The sequence below is a fragment of the Ciconia boyciana genome, chromosome 1 (genome assembly GCF_034638445.1).
Source record: "Ciconia boyciana chromosome 1, ASM3463844v1, whole genome shotgun sequence".
Classification (NCBI taxonomy): Eukaryota; Metazoa; Chordata; class Aves; order Ciconiiformes; family Ciconiidae; genus Ciconia; species Ciconia boyciana.
The window spans coordinates 69,832,485-69,849,449 of record NC_132934.1 but is presented as its reverse complement, the minus strand read 5'-3'; the positions used below and the strand labels follow the sequence as shown (position 1 = coordinate 69,849,449).

The 16,965-nt window shown below is 40.4% G+C and overlaps 1 protein-coding gene across 50 annotated transcripts in view; it reads right to left on the bottom strand.

Moving 5' to 3' along the window:
* CACNA1C (calcium voltage-gated channel subunit alpha1 C) overlaps positions 1–16,965 on the bottom strand; it is a 495,028-nt gene that overhangs the window by 143,963 nt on the left and 334,100 nt on the right. For 33 of the 50 annotated variants that reach the window (XM_072873331.1, XM_072873361.1, XM_072873386.1 and 30 more), the window contains exons 8-9: positions 11,948–12,051; positions 4,903–5,075 (exon numbers count right to left, since the gene is read on the bottom strand). In XM_072873331.1, the coding sequence (XP_072729432.1) occupies positions 4,903–5,075; positions 11,948–12,051 (277 nt within the window). Of the gene's footprint in view, positions 1–4,902; positions 5,076–11,470; positions 11,575–11,947; positions 12,052–16,965 lie in introns of all 50 variants that reach the window. The other 17 variants (XM_072873341.1, XM_072873400.1, XM_072873510.1 and 14 more) reach the window with 1 other exon arrangement.

Genomic DNA, 16,965 nt, shown 5'->3' with positions numbered 1-16,965 from the left:
CAACACAGATGCATTCCAGACCACTCTCAGGAAGAAAAAAAAAAGGGCAAATTCCCAGTTACTGTGGCAAAAGGAGGGATGGTTCTCTTTGCTATCATGTAATTTTGAAATTCAGTAGCTGTTTTGTGCCATGACATGTGTTTCTCTCCTCTGTCAAATTAATGTTTTCTTCCCGTGTGGAAGGCCCATCAGGGAAAGAGCACAGAAGAAAGCCATCAACACAAACAGCCCCCAGAAGCCTTTTCACATTTCCCACTTCACATCTGCCATAATGGCAAAATCATGTTTGCAAACAACAAGGAAAAACTGCCTTAAACATGCACTTCCCAAAACACAGAGAATGCATTCAGCCTGCTCTGTGAATGCCCCTCTATGCATGTGAGAGACGACTGGTAATAAACTGCCTCAGAAGAATGCCAAGACCTCTGCTACGGAAAGCATCAGCTAAAGGCTGCACAGATTGTCCGACTCTGGTTGTATTTATCTTTCTTTCTCAGCCTTTCCTCCACTAATGCTCTCATTGTTGTAGTCCTTGGACTTGTTGACCATTTCATTAAGGGCTGTAAACACCCAATGAGACTTCAGGCAAGGTTTGACAGCTTCAGGAAAGCAGTGGCATATACAAAACATGACCAATGATGCCCTAAGGACTGGCACAGGCAGTCAAACCAAATGTGGATGCAAGTGAATTTCTCTTCCCTTCCACCTTGTGTTCTGTGTTTTACAGGAGGCAGTTCCCACACTGACAGGCTGGCAGCCCTCTCTACAGAGTAAGAAGACAGCAAAACCTGCCTCTGCAGCCAAGGACAGAGAAGAGACTGGAAACATATGTTCTCTGTGTTTGGGATGATTCAGTTTAGGTAGACTACCTGGGTCAGAGCCCAGATGGTGTAAACTGCTGAATCTCAGAGTTTACATTAGCTGAGATTCTAGTTTAACAAGTATATTTTAATTAAACTGCTGAACTCTTCTGATATTCTTTATAAAAAAACCCCCAAAACTCCAAACAACCTCCAAGGGGAACCTGAGGAAACAGAAACTGATGTGACTTCTTTAAAGTAATGGTGTGAGTCACTGTCAGAGTTCAGGCAGGGGCCCACAGCTCCTGAGCATCAGTGCAATATAGAATCACAGAATCATAGAATGGTTTGGGTTGGAAGGGACCTTAAAGATCATCTAGTCCAACCCTCCTGCCATGTTCAGGAAAACCTTCCACTAGGCTAGGTTGCTCAAAGCCCCATCCGACCTGGCCTTGAACACTTCCAGGGATCAATTAATACCATCTTTCTCCATCAGTTTAACCCTACTGGTGATTGACTGCTGGCATGAATGCCAAAATATTAAACACAGTAGATAACACACACAAAAAAACCCCCAAACAAAACACCCTGTCACTTAGTCATGGCACCTTTTCTGTGGTATTATCTTAAGCTGAATGCATTAAGAAAAGAGCCTGTACTTCTCTGTTTGATTTTGTTACACAGTGTTCATTCAACCCATTTTCTAGAAGATACTTATCAAGCCCCAAGAGCAGTAGAGCTGCGATGTGCCTCAGCTTCAAGAGAGCAGACAGGCCTTGTCAGAGCTGGTTAGTAAACTAGTCTCCAGCACCTGAGCGGGTTGACATGGTTCTGCAGAAGACATGCTCATAGGCAGTAGGATAAGCAAGATGTGGAATCACATAGGTAGGTACAGTAAGTATACCAGCAGTTTATTCCCATGTGACATACATGACAGATAAGCATGTCACACAATGAAGTGAGTATGACATCGTAGGAGAGGACACCTGCAAGCTATTTGGCTTTGAAAATACATTCTCACTTGTCATGTGAATAAAGATTGAAATTCAGAAGTATCAAGAAATACAACAGAGCTTAAACAATATGGTACCTGCAATTGTGCAAAAGTAAATACAACAGCCTCCTGGGGAATAAAAAAAAGGGCGATTTATGCAATACAAAAGACCAGAACGTAAGCTCCACAACTCTGCTGGGTGGGGGCAGGAATCCAGGTATTTTTATTGGCTTCGGGATGGGGTGGGGGAGTGTTGCACTTCACCGTCTGTATCCAGAGGCTATTTGCTTCCTCACCAGAGGATGGCAGCACAGAGACCCTTTACTTCCATAAGCAAAAAAGCCTGTGGCAGGAAGAGGGCCAAGGTATAGCACTGGATAGTACACCAAAGCTAGAAGATAGATTCATTTAGCATTCATAGATACAGGCCACAGGTGCTAAGAAGAATACTGCTATCAACAGCCTGCTCTAGATGGGGCACATATGTCAAAAGAACAGGCAAATAAACTTCATGAATTGACCTGTTCGTTTGGTCTCTCCTATTCTCTGGTACAGAGACTTTTGTTAGCATGACCATTGTCCCTAGTATACATCCAAAATCAGTCCACAGCCTTCATTCACATCCTGAGCAATTCCTATCAGCAGAGGCTTAATTCTAGTGTATAGCACTAAGCACTGCAGATACCTGTTCCCAAGCCTGGTCTGTCATGTAACAAAAACAGATAATGTGACCCAAAGCCACAGTGTCACAGAGAATGATATGCTGTGTACTAGGGACTGGCTGGCAACCACTTCCCTTAGACCTGACACTTGCAATCAATGGCATTGAATCCACGTTGGAAGGGACCTCAAGGATCACCTGGTCCAAACTTTCTTGGCAAAAGCATGGTCTAGACAACATGGCCCAGCACCCTGTCCAGCCAAATCTTAAGTGAGTCCAATGTTGGGGAATCCACCACTTCCCTGGGGAGATTATTCCAATGGCTGATTGTTCTCATTGTGAAAAATTTTCCTCTTGTGTCCGATCGGAATGTCCCCAGGAGTAACTTGTACCCATTACCCTTCATCTTTTCCATGTGACTCCTTGTAAAAAGGGACACTGTATTCATGATTAGTTTGGAAAAGAAATGAGTAACAAGTTACTTTGCTAATAGTATATAATTCTGTCATTAACAGCCAACTGGGAGAAACTCTAGAGAACTTGTGAGATGTAAGAGGACTCATTTTATAAACCGTGTCTTACAAAACTCACCTTATTAAACTGAACAGGAAGAACTGAAAGCAAGGTGAAGATATGTTATCTTTCAGTTCTTAACATCACCACCCATAAAACGAGCTTGTTAGCTCAAAGGTGGATTGACACCACCCCACAGCACATGCAATGAATCTACATCTGGCATATTCCACAACTCTTTTATCAAAGCAGCATTATATTTGTGTTAATTAAAAAGGAAAAACTTCAGATCTGCTAGTAACTAAGGCAGGTTCTCATCACACTACCTTACCGGTATGGCCACACTTTTCTTTAGCAGGCATGTCCCTAAGAGGATATGTGATAAACACGACCCAATTGCCACTGAAGTCAAGAGAAAGCCTCCTGGTGACTTCAGTGGAGTTGTGTGTCAACCCAGTCCTTGGCCTCCCTACTCAGATGTCATATAAGTATACCAACCAGAAACCATTGCAGTAATGTTTGGGGTTTGTTTTTTTTTTAAATAGGAAAGTCTGTCTACAAAGAAATTAATTTGGATCACCAGACATCACCTTCCATGTACTATATGCCACAGAGCAGCAAATTTTGGCCATGAATAATAAATTAATTTCTGAGTGATTACTAAGGTTAAAATGTGAAAGTAAGCTATATGCCCTATGAAGCACCACCATAAAAATAAAAATAACCCAATTTGGGGAAAGTCTGAGCAAGTCACAGCAGTGACTCCTTCAAGTCCAGATAACTAAGTATCATGGGTATGACCTGATATTAATGACCCCACATTTTTTTTCTAAAAGAACTTAAATGTTCTGGCAGCAAAAGGGAGTAGTGCTAACTCCCCAGAAGATCGCAAGCATCTGATACAAAACTTGCTTTACTCTGTAGGCACAACTCTCCCATGTCCAATTTTCCTATTACTAGACTATGTTTCTGATTGGATCATCCCATGGATGTTGCTTGTTTGGTAGGAAGGGTGATCTCTAGGGAAATGTTTCATGTCTTCTCTTCCAAAATCAAACTAGGAAAATGCACATTTCTGTAATGAAAGCTAAGAGTATAGCCAGTGTCCATTAACGACTGTGTAACTGTCTGAAGGTTCCAACTCTGATATTTCCCAAGTGCATGACCTGCAATGATAATTGCTAGGTGTTTCTGACGTGTTACACAGCCTGCATTGGTAAAAGAGGAGGTGGAAGGAGAAAATTCAATGAAGGCAATGAAATGTAGGGAATCGATGCTTTCTTCAAGCCCTTTCTTCTTCAGGATTTCTAATAAGAAGAGATAGTTGGTGAATTCTCACTTTCCACAAACATCTTCTCAACTCCACAACAGAAGAGTAAGAGATAATTCCCTTATAAGAAATGTCTGAGAGCTTAATTCCAGCCTGGCAAAAGCAAACACAATTCCACTGATTTCAATGGAGTTACAGATGGCCCACTTAATGTACAACAGAGCTGATTCTGCCCTTCTCCCATACTGTACCACTGCTTTGCCTAGAAACCTTTGCTTTCAAAGTAATTAACTATGTGTCAACAGCCTGCAACATTGAACTGCAATTAAATAAATGAATAGGAGACAGATGTATATTTTAAAACTTATCCCAGTAGTGGACTTCTAACAGCAAGTATTGGTCTTTTTTCTGTTTAATATCAGGATCTTGTGTCAGTATCACAGACAAGAAACTGAGGATCTGCAGAACAATATGAAATATTGTACACGTATTTCTCCCTCCCACAGTTTCCTCCAGGAATTAAACTGGAATCATGTATAAGAATAGTGAGAGTCTCAGGAAGAACTTGTTCTTCCTTATAAGCAGTCTCAGCACTAGAGCAGGTGGGCACGGGCTCCCTTGCTAAAAGCACAGAGAGAGAGAGAGACAGAAGAAAATTGCTTACTGTTTCGAGGTTTCTCCTCATCCATGCCTTCATCTTCATTTTCTGGGTCAATATCTTCTGCTTGAGTTATCCAGTCTAAGTATCCCTTCAAATCCTCCTCTAGCTGTTGTTTTTCCCGTAACTTCTGGAAATCGCCCCGAGCCTTAGCCTTCTCTCTTTCTTTGGAAAACTCCCTAGCAAGAGGGAGGGAGGGACAGGGCATGGGCGGAGGGAAGGAAGAGATTGAAAAACAATGGGTTAGATTGATTTCTACTAGAAAGTCTCCACATCCTGTGTAGCACACCCAGCTTTCTCTATTCTTTCAATACAGACACATGAATGCATTATTCTTGCTAGATACACATGTAAAACAGCTGGAGTGTCCACATTTTTACCAATGCTTAGGAAAAGATGAATACCTTTTTTTAATCCTTTAATTCTCAACATTTGATTGACAATTCAAATAAAACTTGTATGTAACATTTATGTACAATACCATACACTTTCTAATATTCTTTTCCACTTGATATTCTCCAACAGTTATCCATAAATATCTATATGAATAATGGTTAATTAATTCAATGATGAACTGTTTGACAATAATCTGACATCTGGAGAGTGAGATGGTGGCTCTAATTTTTAGCCAGGTTTCAATCTGTTCTTAAGATTATATGTGTAATCCCAACTAAATTGGGTTAATTGTAAGTGCAATGAATGGTACTCACAATTCTGTACACACTTAGTTATGGGCAATTTCACCCACAGTACTATATTTGAAAATTCAGACCTCAATGTTTTACTGCAAACTTTCAGTATTCAGGGCTGTTATCTGACATGAAACATATTTTTCAAATCTCAAGATGGGTAGACAATCACGATAGATTATGGGTAGACAAAACTAATAGATTCTGCCAGGAAGTGAACTAGTATTCACATTTGATAGTTTTATGAAAGACCACTGTTGGGAATATAGGATTAAAACAGAGGGCATAGGAACAAGAATTTCGTGTTGCTTAGTTATGAACCTCGGTGTTTGCTTTGCCTTCTTTTTGGCTGCAGTGCTGTTTCTTCCTCTCCTTCAGAGACACCTATACTGCATTATTTTCTTCTAGAAACACTGACCTACCTCCATTTAGAGACTCTCCTGTGGTTCTAAACCAGGTTTAACGCTTTTATTTTAAAAAGTAAGCTTAATGATTGTGAAAAGTGCTGGACCAAGAGTACTTAAGCATTAAGTCTTGTATCTGCTGAAGCAGATCACTACATAAGGCACACACAGCGCATAATATAGCCTTTCTGTCTGGAAATGAGAGGTAAAGTCACTCTCTCCAATGCATTATCCATTACCCTTGCTGATGACTGTCAGTAATGAGTGGATTAAAAAAAAAAAAGCCCACCTAATATTTGTCTAAGGTTTGCTCCTGCAAAAACAAATAGGAAACCTAAGACTAACTTTGGTAGGATAATATTAGGATTATGAAAATCCTACCCAAAATGTTAATGAGTGTCATGTTAAGTATCCTCAAGCAACTGAGATGGAGGTGAGTTTCTAACAGTGATGGTGAAGTACTTGCCTCCTGTCTGGTCCAAAACCCACTGAAAGATTTCCATTGACTTCACAGGCTTTGGATCAGGCTTTCATTATTATGAGCTGTGCACAAAACGAGCACTGCAGCAGAATGAAAGTAGGATGATGCCTTCATTTCAAGCCAAAGTATGTGACAAAGTATGCTTGTGTGATCTTCACCCCTGTCACGTTGCTGAGGGTTCATCCCATCCCATGGGACTGTGATAATGAAAGTGGAAATGAAGAAGAGAAACATTGGCTTCTCAGGCCTGAAGGTAGATCACAGTCAACCCTGGCACCAAACTTAACCATAAGGCAGAAAGAGCTATTGCAAGCGTGGCAAGAATGAAAAATCAAATTTTCTTATGCTGGGAGCGATATTTTGCTATTTAAAATGTAAAACAAATAAACAATCCCCCAACAACAATAATAAAAACTGTACAAAGAATTTTTAAAAAATCCAATCAATACTGGTTATAGTTTCTGCTTCAATAACATCTTTCCTCTGGGTCTTATGTAGTGCCTTATCCAAATTAATGAACTAACTCTCAAAGAAAGAAGTAAATCACTGAATGAAGCTATGTATTATTAAGCCTGTTTGATAAATCAAATCCCAATATTTGAATAGTTGGCTCCTAAACTGTTTTTTTAGAATCTAGAACAAATAGGTGAAATTTTGAAAGGGACTGAGCCCTCAACTCCAAGTGAGGGCTATTTATATTTGCGTGGATATAACTTGCAAGGAGCTGTTTTAGAAACAAAAGTGGGAAACGTCATGAAACAGCCCAGCTTACAGAAAGTGAAATTCCTACTGTGCACTGAAATGGATCATTTATGTTATATGCATCTAAGCTGCATGCCTACTTGGGTCTTTTCAGTCCCCACTTATTGCCTCTCTCAAATGGGACTCGGACTGGGGGAAGAGCTGACTAAACCATTGTGAGATTTTAGCATGATGTCTTTACACTGACTGTCTGCATAGGAGTGAACTTGTTACCTAACTTTTTAATGGCACAACTGAAAATACTGTGATTGCCTAGTCTAAATGATCTGCAATTGTATGTCTCTTTCCTTTGTACAATGTATGAGAGTCCGTATTTCAGATGACTTTCCAAAGAACACAACTTATTTAAATTATCTTAATTTCTATGTTCTACTAACATTAAACCATTGAGAACAGGTGGCTCAGGAAATTGCTAATGCAATTCAAACCACTTCCCATGTGGAATGCCAGGCTGTACTCAGGCAAATGTAGTTCACAATCAAGAATTACTACCAGTGGTCATTTACCATCCCATGTGAAAAGAGTTGGTGACCTCAGTCCAGTTCCTATTGCAGGCAGGTGTGCACATTACCTCTGCCACCATCGCAGTTGGCAATAAATGGTCATTGTTTGCAGTTTCAGCAGGGAGGCCAAAGACCAAAAAAACTTTCTGATGGAAGTGCCATCTTGAGTCTGGAGGTGGCCTTCTCAAAAAAAAAAGATTGCAATATCATGTCGGGATAAGGTTGACAAAGGCTTGCAGAACTACCAAGCAATCTGTCTCTTGTCAGTGAACAAAAGAACATCAGTTTAAGAGTCGGTGAATCTGGTTGTTTTCACCAGAATTCAGTTTGCGGCACTTTCCTTTGCTTCTCCCAGAAAATTATAAGACACGTCTGCCAATGGGAATACCAAAAAGCAGAGTATTCTGCAGAGATGTTTTCTCTGTGTGAGGTTAGAGTGGGTCAACATCATAAATATAAACACCCAGCTCTGCATCCTGCGCTGTTCCAGAAGAAAATTTCTTGTGTCCATCCTGATGATGGAATATAGGTAATTCTTGTCTATATCTGATCTCAACATGATTGCTCACATTTAGAGGAGTGATGGAAAGTGAGCAAAACAGCAGAATCCTATCAGTTCAAAACTCTTGCTTACTACTAAAAGTGCAGCACAAAGCTTCAAACCTCATCCACCCTGACAAGTACACCAAGGAATGGGAAGGGTTGGAAGAGGGGACAGAAGACTAGGAAAAAGTCCTGAAAGGTCACAAAAACTGCTCCAGGAAGACCTACAACCATAGCCAGCCTCCCATTTACTCTGACCTCTTCCTTGGCAGTAAGAAAATCAAAAGCAGCCAACTGGGTTTTCCAGGATCCTCTCAAAGCAGAAGAAAAGGCTGTTCTCCTGCCCTCCATTTGCCCTAGGCAACTGCTTGTTTGGCCAGTGTCCTGGGATTTGGATCACTGCTAAGCAAAATATAAAAGAAATGTGAATCTATATGCTTAGTCGTGTAGGTCTGAAAGTTGAACCCACACTGCCATTTTTTTTCCTCACTAACTGGCTGAAACAGGTAACACAGATGTGAACATCTCTGATCTCAAGAGACCTATGAGAGGGACTTCACTGCTCACAGCAATGATATGGAATCCTTTTGCCTGGGCTTCAGGAGATCTACTGTGTGATCTGCTGACTGGATATTTCCTTTGGAATACATGAATTTTATATTGTGCTCAGTCAAGACAGGAAGAAGATTATAGCTCTACACAGGAATACTCAGTCATACTATTTAGCTTAGCATGTGACTGGTAAATTCAGCAGAAGGACCATGAATGGATGACATACCTGAGGAAAAACGAATTACAAATGAGCTCTTTAGGCAGAGCAGAACTCAGCATTTGATTTTGCAGGTGCAATCAAAGTGTCTTTGTGAGTACAATTAATTACACTTACGTATTCAGAAGTGATTAAAAAGCTAAGCTAATCTGTCATTGATGAAGTCTACCTACAAGACATGCTTGGTGAAGTTCCTGAAATAAAAAAATGGGAAGAAATCAGAGATGCCCAGATGTACAAAGATGCCCAGGAATGCTGCTCTGTATCTACATAGAACAGACAGGTGGATCATCTACATAGATCAGACTAATAGCAATAGCAAGTCTCTAAAAAAAAGCTGAATCTGCAAAGTGAAGATACTTTGCAACTCAGCAGAATTTAGAACTGCTTTAGAAAGTTAATTGTTTAAGAACTGTTTATTTAACCCAAAGAAAATTTGGAACATTTCTCCCATCATTTCTGTGTTTCTTCATGGATGCAAATTCTTAAGTTTCTTTTTACTTTTCTCCAGTTGGGAAAAATTTTGCAGAAACAGTGCAGCTGTCATAACACTGTGAACGCAGCCAGAAAGAGTGACTCACAGCTTAAACAAGGTGAACTTCATCTTTGATTTCAGTTCTTTCTACAGACTGTTTCCATCTCTTACCACTAGCTGTGGTGGTCTAGCTGCAGTATGTCAGGAGGTGGAAGATCTAGGCCCCAAAACACTTTCTTGAGTTGAAAAATGAAAGAGAGAGGAAATTTGATTTTTAATTATGTACAGACACAAATCCAAGTGTGGGTAAATTGAAACAGCACTGCTTCAACACTATGCACTCCACAGGGCTGGGCTCACAGGCACTCTTTATCCCATCAGATACTATATAATCTTTAACCACTATCTTATATGATCCTTGAGTGCACCTCTGATACAACAGATCACTTTCCCTCTGTCAGCTGGTCATCATCATCCACTACTGCTGATATCCTTACCTGATGATCAGAGTATCCACCTGGAGAAACAAGGAGCTTATGTTTTAAAATTGTTCCCAGAGTATCACTCTCCAGATATCCAAACATGGACTATTGCCTCACACTTCATTACTGGGGGTTTTTTCCTTCTCCAGCTACTGCTTGGAAACCCTTCTCTTTGCAGCAGCTGTCTTAGCTGCATGTCTCTTTCAATGGAGTGATGAAGATAGTAACACCTCCTGTAGATCTGCTATTACCTGTCTCTTTGCAGGATGGCCAATGGTGGATCTTCTCCAGTCCTACTACTGCCCCTTCCTATGTTGTTGGCCCAAGTACTAAGGATATAATTTCTGTGAGGCATCAAGTCCTCTCTCCTGCTCAGAGATCATTTTCCCTCTCTTATGATTAAGAGACAGGGGACTTCAGGGCTGCCCACTCAGGCAACAGGTACAGGCTCTGACCAAATTCATTCGGAGCTCATTAAAGGATGCAGGATGTTAGGAACAAAGAAAAAGAGGATGCATAAAAGTCCTCATACCATATTTATCTATGTACATAGAATGGCTGTAGGCACCCAGTCATGCCCAAATATGGAATTAGACGCCTAATTCTAGGAGATCTTTTAAAAAATTTCTTGCGAGTAATGTTTGCTGGCTCACTTTCTCTAATTATGTGGCTCCCCAGGGACAGTAAAGTTTTTAACTACTGGGGACAATATCAATTGTTTTTAATCAAAGCTACTAAAATGATGGTTTGCAGCGAGGGTTATACTGCAGAACTGAAATACAGCTAAATGTCTAGATGTCTTTAGGGATGCTTAAACACTAGAAGGAATTCTCCTGCTTCTCTGACCATCCTTAGAAAAGGTCAGAGGGAAATGATCTTTTCTCCCTGCATCATGCTAGGCTTGTAATCCGCACAACAGAGAAGATGTGCGTATTGAAGAAGAAACGTACCCAAGACACTCTCCAGGGAAAATAGTCTCCCATTAGGCTGTGCTTTAGAGATACTAAGCAATGTGGAAATTTCTCATGTGAGAAGACATAATATGGCAGGAGTCTCATCCCACAAACGTGAAGGGATTTGTCTCATGCTCTCATTCTTCCTTCAGTCCCACTGACTCTTCCAGAGATTTTACTATAATTCCCTTCTTCTATGGTGAATGGTATGCATCACCCACAGGGGAGCATAGCATTGTCCTCTTCCCACAGAGTACAGGTAGAGGTTTTAGGTAGAGGAACATGTTACAGGCAAAGAGTTCTCTTGTATTCCTTTGATTTAGTCAAAAGACTCCTTCCATTCCATTAGGAATGCCATATTTTGCTATTGGCACAGCAGTAGCCTAGGCCTTCTATTAAGGTTCCTGAAATCAACCCGCCACTGCCCATTGTTTTGGTAACCAGAGAGTAGGAACAGAAATACAAAATTTTTAAAAATAAACAATAATAAAACATTTTCCTGGTACTGCTTACCCGCTAAGTACACCGAGAACCAAGTTAAGTACAAAAAATGACCCTATGATGATTAGTGTAACAAAATAGATCCAGGGCCAGTCCCTTCCTATGGCATCATTGACCTGGAAGAGTGGAATGATAATTAGTGAGACAAGCTCAGATTCTGAGCGTTGCAAGGCTCCAGCCAAAGAGATCCCAAGTCACCAGCAGTAAGATTTTCAATAGCCATTTTTTTGGAAATTTATGATGGGTTAGCATTAGCGATTTTGAATGCCCCGAGGTTGAATTTCTTTGTCAGAGAATAACACCTCTTGTTACCTGTATTGTTATTTGCAATGTTTGAACATTTTGTCAAAATATTTGAGAGCTGATGTGAAGCTTCCTTGGATTCAGATTTTTAATCCATCTGAAAGAATCCTGGTGACAGGGAAGAACCCTTATTATGGAGTCTTGCCCTGTAGCATTGGAAAAAGGACACCAAAACTGTCAGCTTACCCGCTCAACACACCAAGAACCAGATTTAGAACGAAAAAGGATCCAAAGATGACCAGACTGACAAAATACACCCATGGTAACTCATAGCCCATAGCGTCCTGCATCTGGAAAGATGAAGGAAAGTTAGAAGACAGAGAGGGAAAGCAGAAATGATTAGGCAAAGGAACAGATGGAAAGGTTTGTAAACAGAGCTTGTGGTTGGTTTACACATAATCATAGCAAGTGTTTCTGTATGTTCTTTCTGATACGACCGCTCCTTTGATTGCTTTTTTCCTCTAGCTGTTTCCTTACAGGCACTGATTAATATAGGCTGAGATATAACCATGTGCCATACTAGCACTTCTTTGGATGCTCAGAGTTGCAGACTGTCACTTTCTGGAGTTTACTCACAGCACCACAAGGGTCCATCCAATGACTTCTAAACTTCTGTTCTAACCACTGCACATACATATGACTCTTTGCTGCCAGTGAAAATACTGCTAGTTTTTGCTAAGCATTGCCAGACTGTGTTGTCAGATCACGTTTACTTCCCATGTGTAGCACAGGTACATGTACCTCAGAGAGAAGCATGTGGTAATTGTGGGTAAATACTGATCTTTCCCTGGCAATGCTCTGGTAATCTTCACAGTTTACCACAGTGAGGGCAGAAGCTGTATGCTTTTGAGGAATGTCCTTTCAAGGCCCACCATGTTCTGACCTAGTCAAGTGTTTTCTAAAGCTTTCTTACAAACTTTCTTTCTCTCCTTGAAGGATGACTCTCTCCTGCAAAATGTGATTCCTACACAACTGAATACTCAAGAGACTTTGAGACTGTAAACTGAATGACATGTGCATAGGTCTGACTTTCACACTATGATAAGAATCTGCAAATGAAGCAGGCAGACTATTCTTTTAGCACCAGAACCTGTATTATGTGTAGAGCAACTCTAGCACATAATGAGATATTGTGTATATTCTAAAAGCATCTAGTACATAAACACCATTTTATCTTGAAATTTCCTTCAAAGTTCAAAGTTCTGGAAAGTTGCTGAATACTTTAATAGAATCTCACTTTCATGATGGTATCAAAAATATCAGAGTCCCTTCTTCTTTACTTTTCATAAACACCTATCTCCTGAGCCAGACATAGCATCATTAAAGAAGCAGATGGTGGTTAACATTTTCAGGAGCACTAAAATGATTTATGAATGTAAATTGCAGGCTTGAAAGTTCCTAAAGGCATAAAGCAGCCTAGGTTCCTTTGTTTTCCATGCTTTTGAAAATCTTATCGTATGTTGTCCTCTCCTTCCAGGAAAACACTCTCTCCTTTGCAACCTAAGCATTTGTTGTGATCACAGAAGAAATATTCTTCCATACATGGGCACTGAGACACTCTTCACGGGAGGCGATCTGACTCAAGATTCATAACAACTCAGGAAAGGAATTTCAGACCTTCAGTAAGACAAGGCAGGACAGTAACACTAATATAATCAGTTCTTTGTGGATGGAAGTCCATTATCCATTTTTCTTTCAAAGTACAGTTACTAAAGTCCTTGTCTGGCAATCATCCACAGTCAATGGGCCAATCCAGAACTCTATCTCAGGGCTCCTTCAGCTCCAACTGAACTGAAGTAGACTCATTAAAAAAATAAGCTCAAAATATGTCTCTGTGAAAACAGTTAATCAGCTCCTTCCTCACAGGATTAATACATTTGGTGGTCAGAAGAGAGTGCCTGAACACCCCTCTTCAGGAATCCAGGAGTCCCTCTAACAAATGTTAGCATATTATCCGGTTCCCCTTTGAATACTTTTGTAGAACTGTTCAGTTAGTTTATAGATAATACTAATTACTCTTTATGTTTGCAAGCCACCTTTCATCCCACATGACTAAAACGTAGACACGTCTGGTGTGAAACACATCAGCGCTTTCAAGAGAACAAAGCACCATGTTATATAAAGATGGAAGCAAATATTGACCTGAAATCACAGTGGAGAAATCAGGCAGGCAAAATGTAACTACCCAAGATGGAACTAAGTAAAGAAATGAGACTTAACATCTTCTCTCTTCTACAAAGAACGCCACTATTTATATAAAGCAATCCACACAAACAATAGGTATGGATGACTTCGAAAAAATGCCTAAGAATTTACCAGCGCAGGCACAACGATGACTCGACTTCCCTCTCATTATGATAGATGGTGATAAAAAAGCCTCAGCTGTACAGTATTTATCTATCGACACGTTTTTTTCATCAGCTGGGAAAGTCAGCTGGAAAAGCAGAACTTCTCAAAGCTGTGGTACCAGTGAATCCTAAATAGCAAATGCCAGGGTGCTCGGTACAGAATTCAGGTGCCTGTCCTTTTGTACTACGCTGGCATGAAGAAATTTCCAGATGGCAAGAAGCTTCCATTGTGGCCTGGAAAAGTATATAACTAGAGTATAGTGTACTCTGGCTATTCCCAATGCCTGCACGATTGCATAACGATTGTACCAGCTAGCATCAGCACAAATTAGTCCCAAAAAATAGACCTGGATTCTGGTACAGCAGAGCATTTGGGACTTTTCAGACTGAACATTTAGGAGGTCAGCTTTTCATCTCCTTTTTATTGCCCAGGCATATATGTAACAGAGAAGCTGAGAGGCAGAGACGGTGACAACTTCTCAAGTGTACAGAAACCATCAGTATTTGGCAGACAGCCGAGTGTCTCTCTGTTGCTGGACTCCCTATGTTTGGTGCTCTCACATCTCATTTTCTTTAGTAGAAGGTGAGATTATACCATACATTGTGGGACTGAGCCACAGGTGACAGGAATGTATGTTATATGTTGATATAATATTAGGTATTTGGTAAATTATGTTAAAAAACCCCCTTTGATAAGGAGACAATACATTGTGAGCTATTTGCTCTTGAAAAATAGTCTGCAGGAGAAATGCAGAGATATAGGCTGCTTGGCAGAAGTTGGGGGAAAAAAAAGAAATAGACTAACTCAAAACAGTAACAGCAACTTATCGACACTTAAGAAACATTACATTCTTGGCTAAGATTGTATCTTTCCAAAAATCTGGAAATGCTTCCTCCAAAATGGAAGTATCCTAGAAGTCCAGGATGAACCATCCTCAACTGGACAACACTCCCATACAATTAGCATTAAAAACCTTGCACCTGTGTTTGAAACGGCTTCCTGGAAACTTATCATCATTCGGTGAATATGTAGCTATTAATCATGTGTGTATGCATACACATGTCCTGTTGACTGCAGCTGGAGGCTTTCACTGCAAGCGTAACTTAGGTGGTAGAGCTGATTTTTCCTAATTATGCTGTTGAAGCGGAGAAGCTGCAGAGGGTCATGACAAGATCAGGAGCGTTACCGTTTTCACACTACTGAGTGCAGAAAACAAGGTCTGCAAAATATATTTTGTACTGTTGTCTACAGTGAACAGAAAAGTATTCAGTTATAGGTTACCTCTCTAGGATGGACAGTACAACTCCTACAGTTCTGAACAGAGTTCTGAACAGAGTTCCTACAGTTCCTACAGTTCTGAACAAAGACTATCAGCCAGTGTAGGTCTGAATTATAATATTCCAGCTACAGTAGTCAAGGTGATTGCAACCTGATGTCAACTTAAGCATGTATGGGACAATTGTTAGGTCAGGTGGAAGCACAGCGTTGGTGGGAATCTGCAGATTGTCATTTATAGAAATAATTCCACTGAGTCAAACTGCCTGACCTTTCACAGCTCACATCTCAACACTCACATCTCACTACTCTCAACAGTGAGAAAGTTGGTACATTTCTGAACATTAATGCATCATCTCTCAGAGACCTCAGAGATAAGGATCTTAGATTCCTCTCATGATTTCCTACATGCCCGCTCTGGTACCTTGGGGACATCATTTTGGCTCACTATGCTTCAGCTTTCCAACCTGCAAAATGGGATACTACCTTGCCTCACTGGGTGCTGTCAAAGAAACCACTCAGCATCATGACAAAAAGAGGCCATTTCAGCATATTTGAGGTCTGATGGACCTTGTGTACTGGGGAAGAGCTGCTCCTTGGCCAAGCATCCTTAATTGCTATCATGACTATAGCATTTCAACATCCAGTTGGAGGCTTTTCTCTCAATGATACAGATAATCTCCTAGAAATAGCACCAGGATTTTTAATTCTGTAGTTTGCTGATCGCAATTACAACCAGCAGTTTCAGTAGGGGCCAAGGAATAAAAGTCTGGTTATCTCTATAAACAGACCTTTGTGCCTATGTCTTCTGGTTCTTCAGAAGACATAGGTGAAGACATGTTGGTAAAGCCACAGGAGATATGCATGCTTCAGTTGTTTAGAGAGTTTTTTTTCCCAGGGAGAACAGTCTGGCACATTTTGCAAGTATCTCATTCATTACACAGGCATCATAGTTCAAAGATAATGTTAGAGGCATATTATCTATTAACATAATGGTTGAGCATCACCAAGCACATAGTGGAGGTCTTTCAGTCACTTAATGGGAAGGGTAGACACAATTCACTAAATTCTGCTGACTTTACAATTCACACACCCATACCCTTAACGCTTTGTGCCAAATGTCTTTCAAAAATAACTGAAAGTTACAGGAAAAGTTTAATCCATCATAGAAGGGCAGCTGTCACTGGAAAGCAGCAAGCTGAAGAAAAAAAATGAAGTCTGTCTTGTTCAGCACACAATACTGGAGAGCTGCAGCTTAATGGAAAGTAAGTTAGATAGGACACCAGGGCTATGCTTCTATTTCTTGAATAAATTGCTAATTGATTTCTAATGACTACAGAATCTTATGATAGCCTTTTTTAAACACAAGTCAAGTGCTTCAAGTATTCTATAATGAACTGTACAACCTTTCACAGAGTAACATTAATCAAGAGGAGCAGAGTACTCAATAAAATTAAAGGGCAGTAAATTTGGAAATTTTGTGTAGAAATGCTATTTTATGCAGCCTATCTGTGGAATTCACTGCCTCAGGAAATTGTCTAGCCAAATGTAATGGTTACAGCCAGTAGCAAGATCTCTAG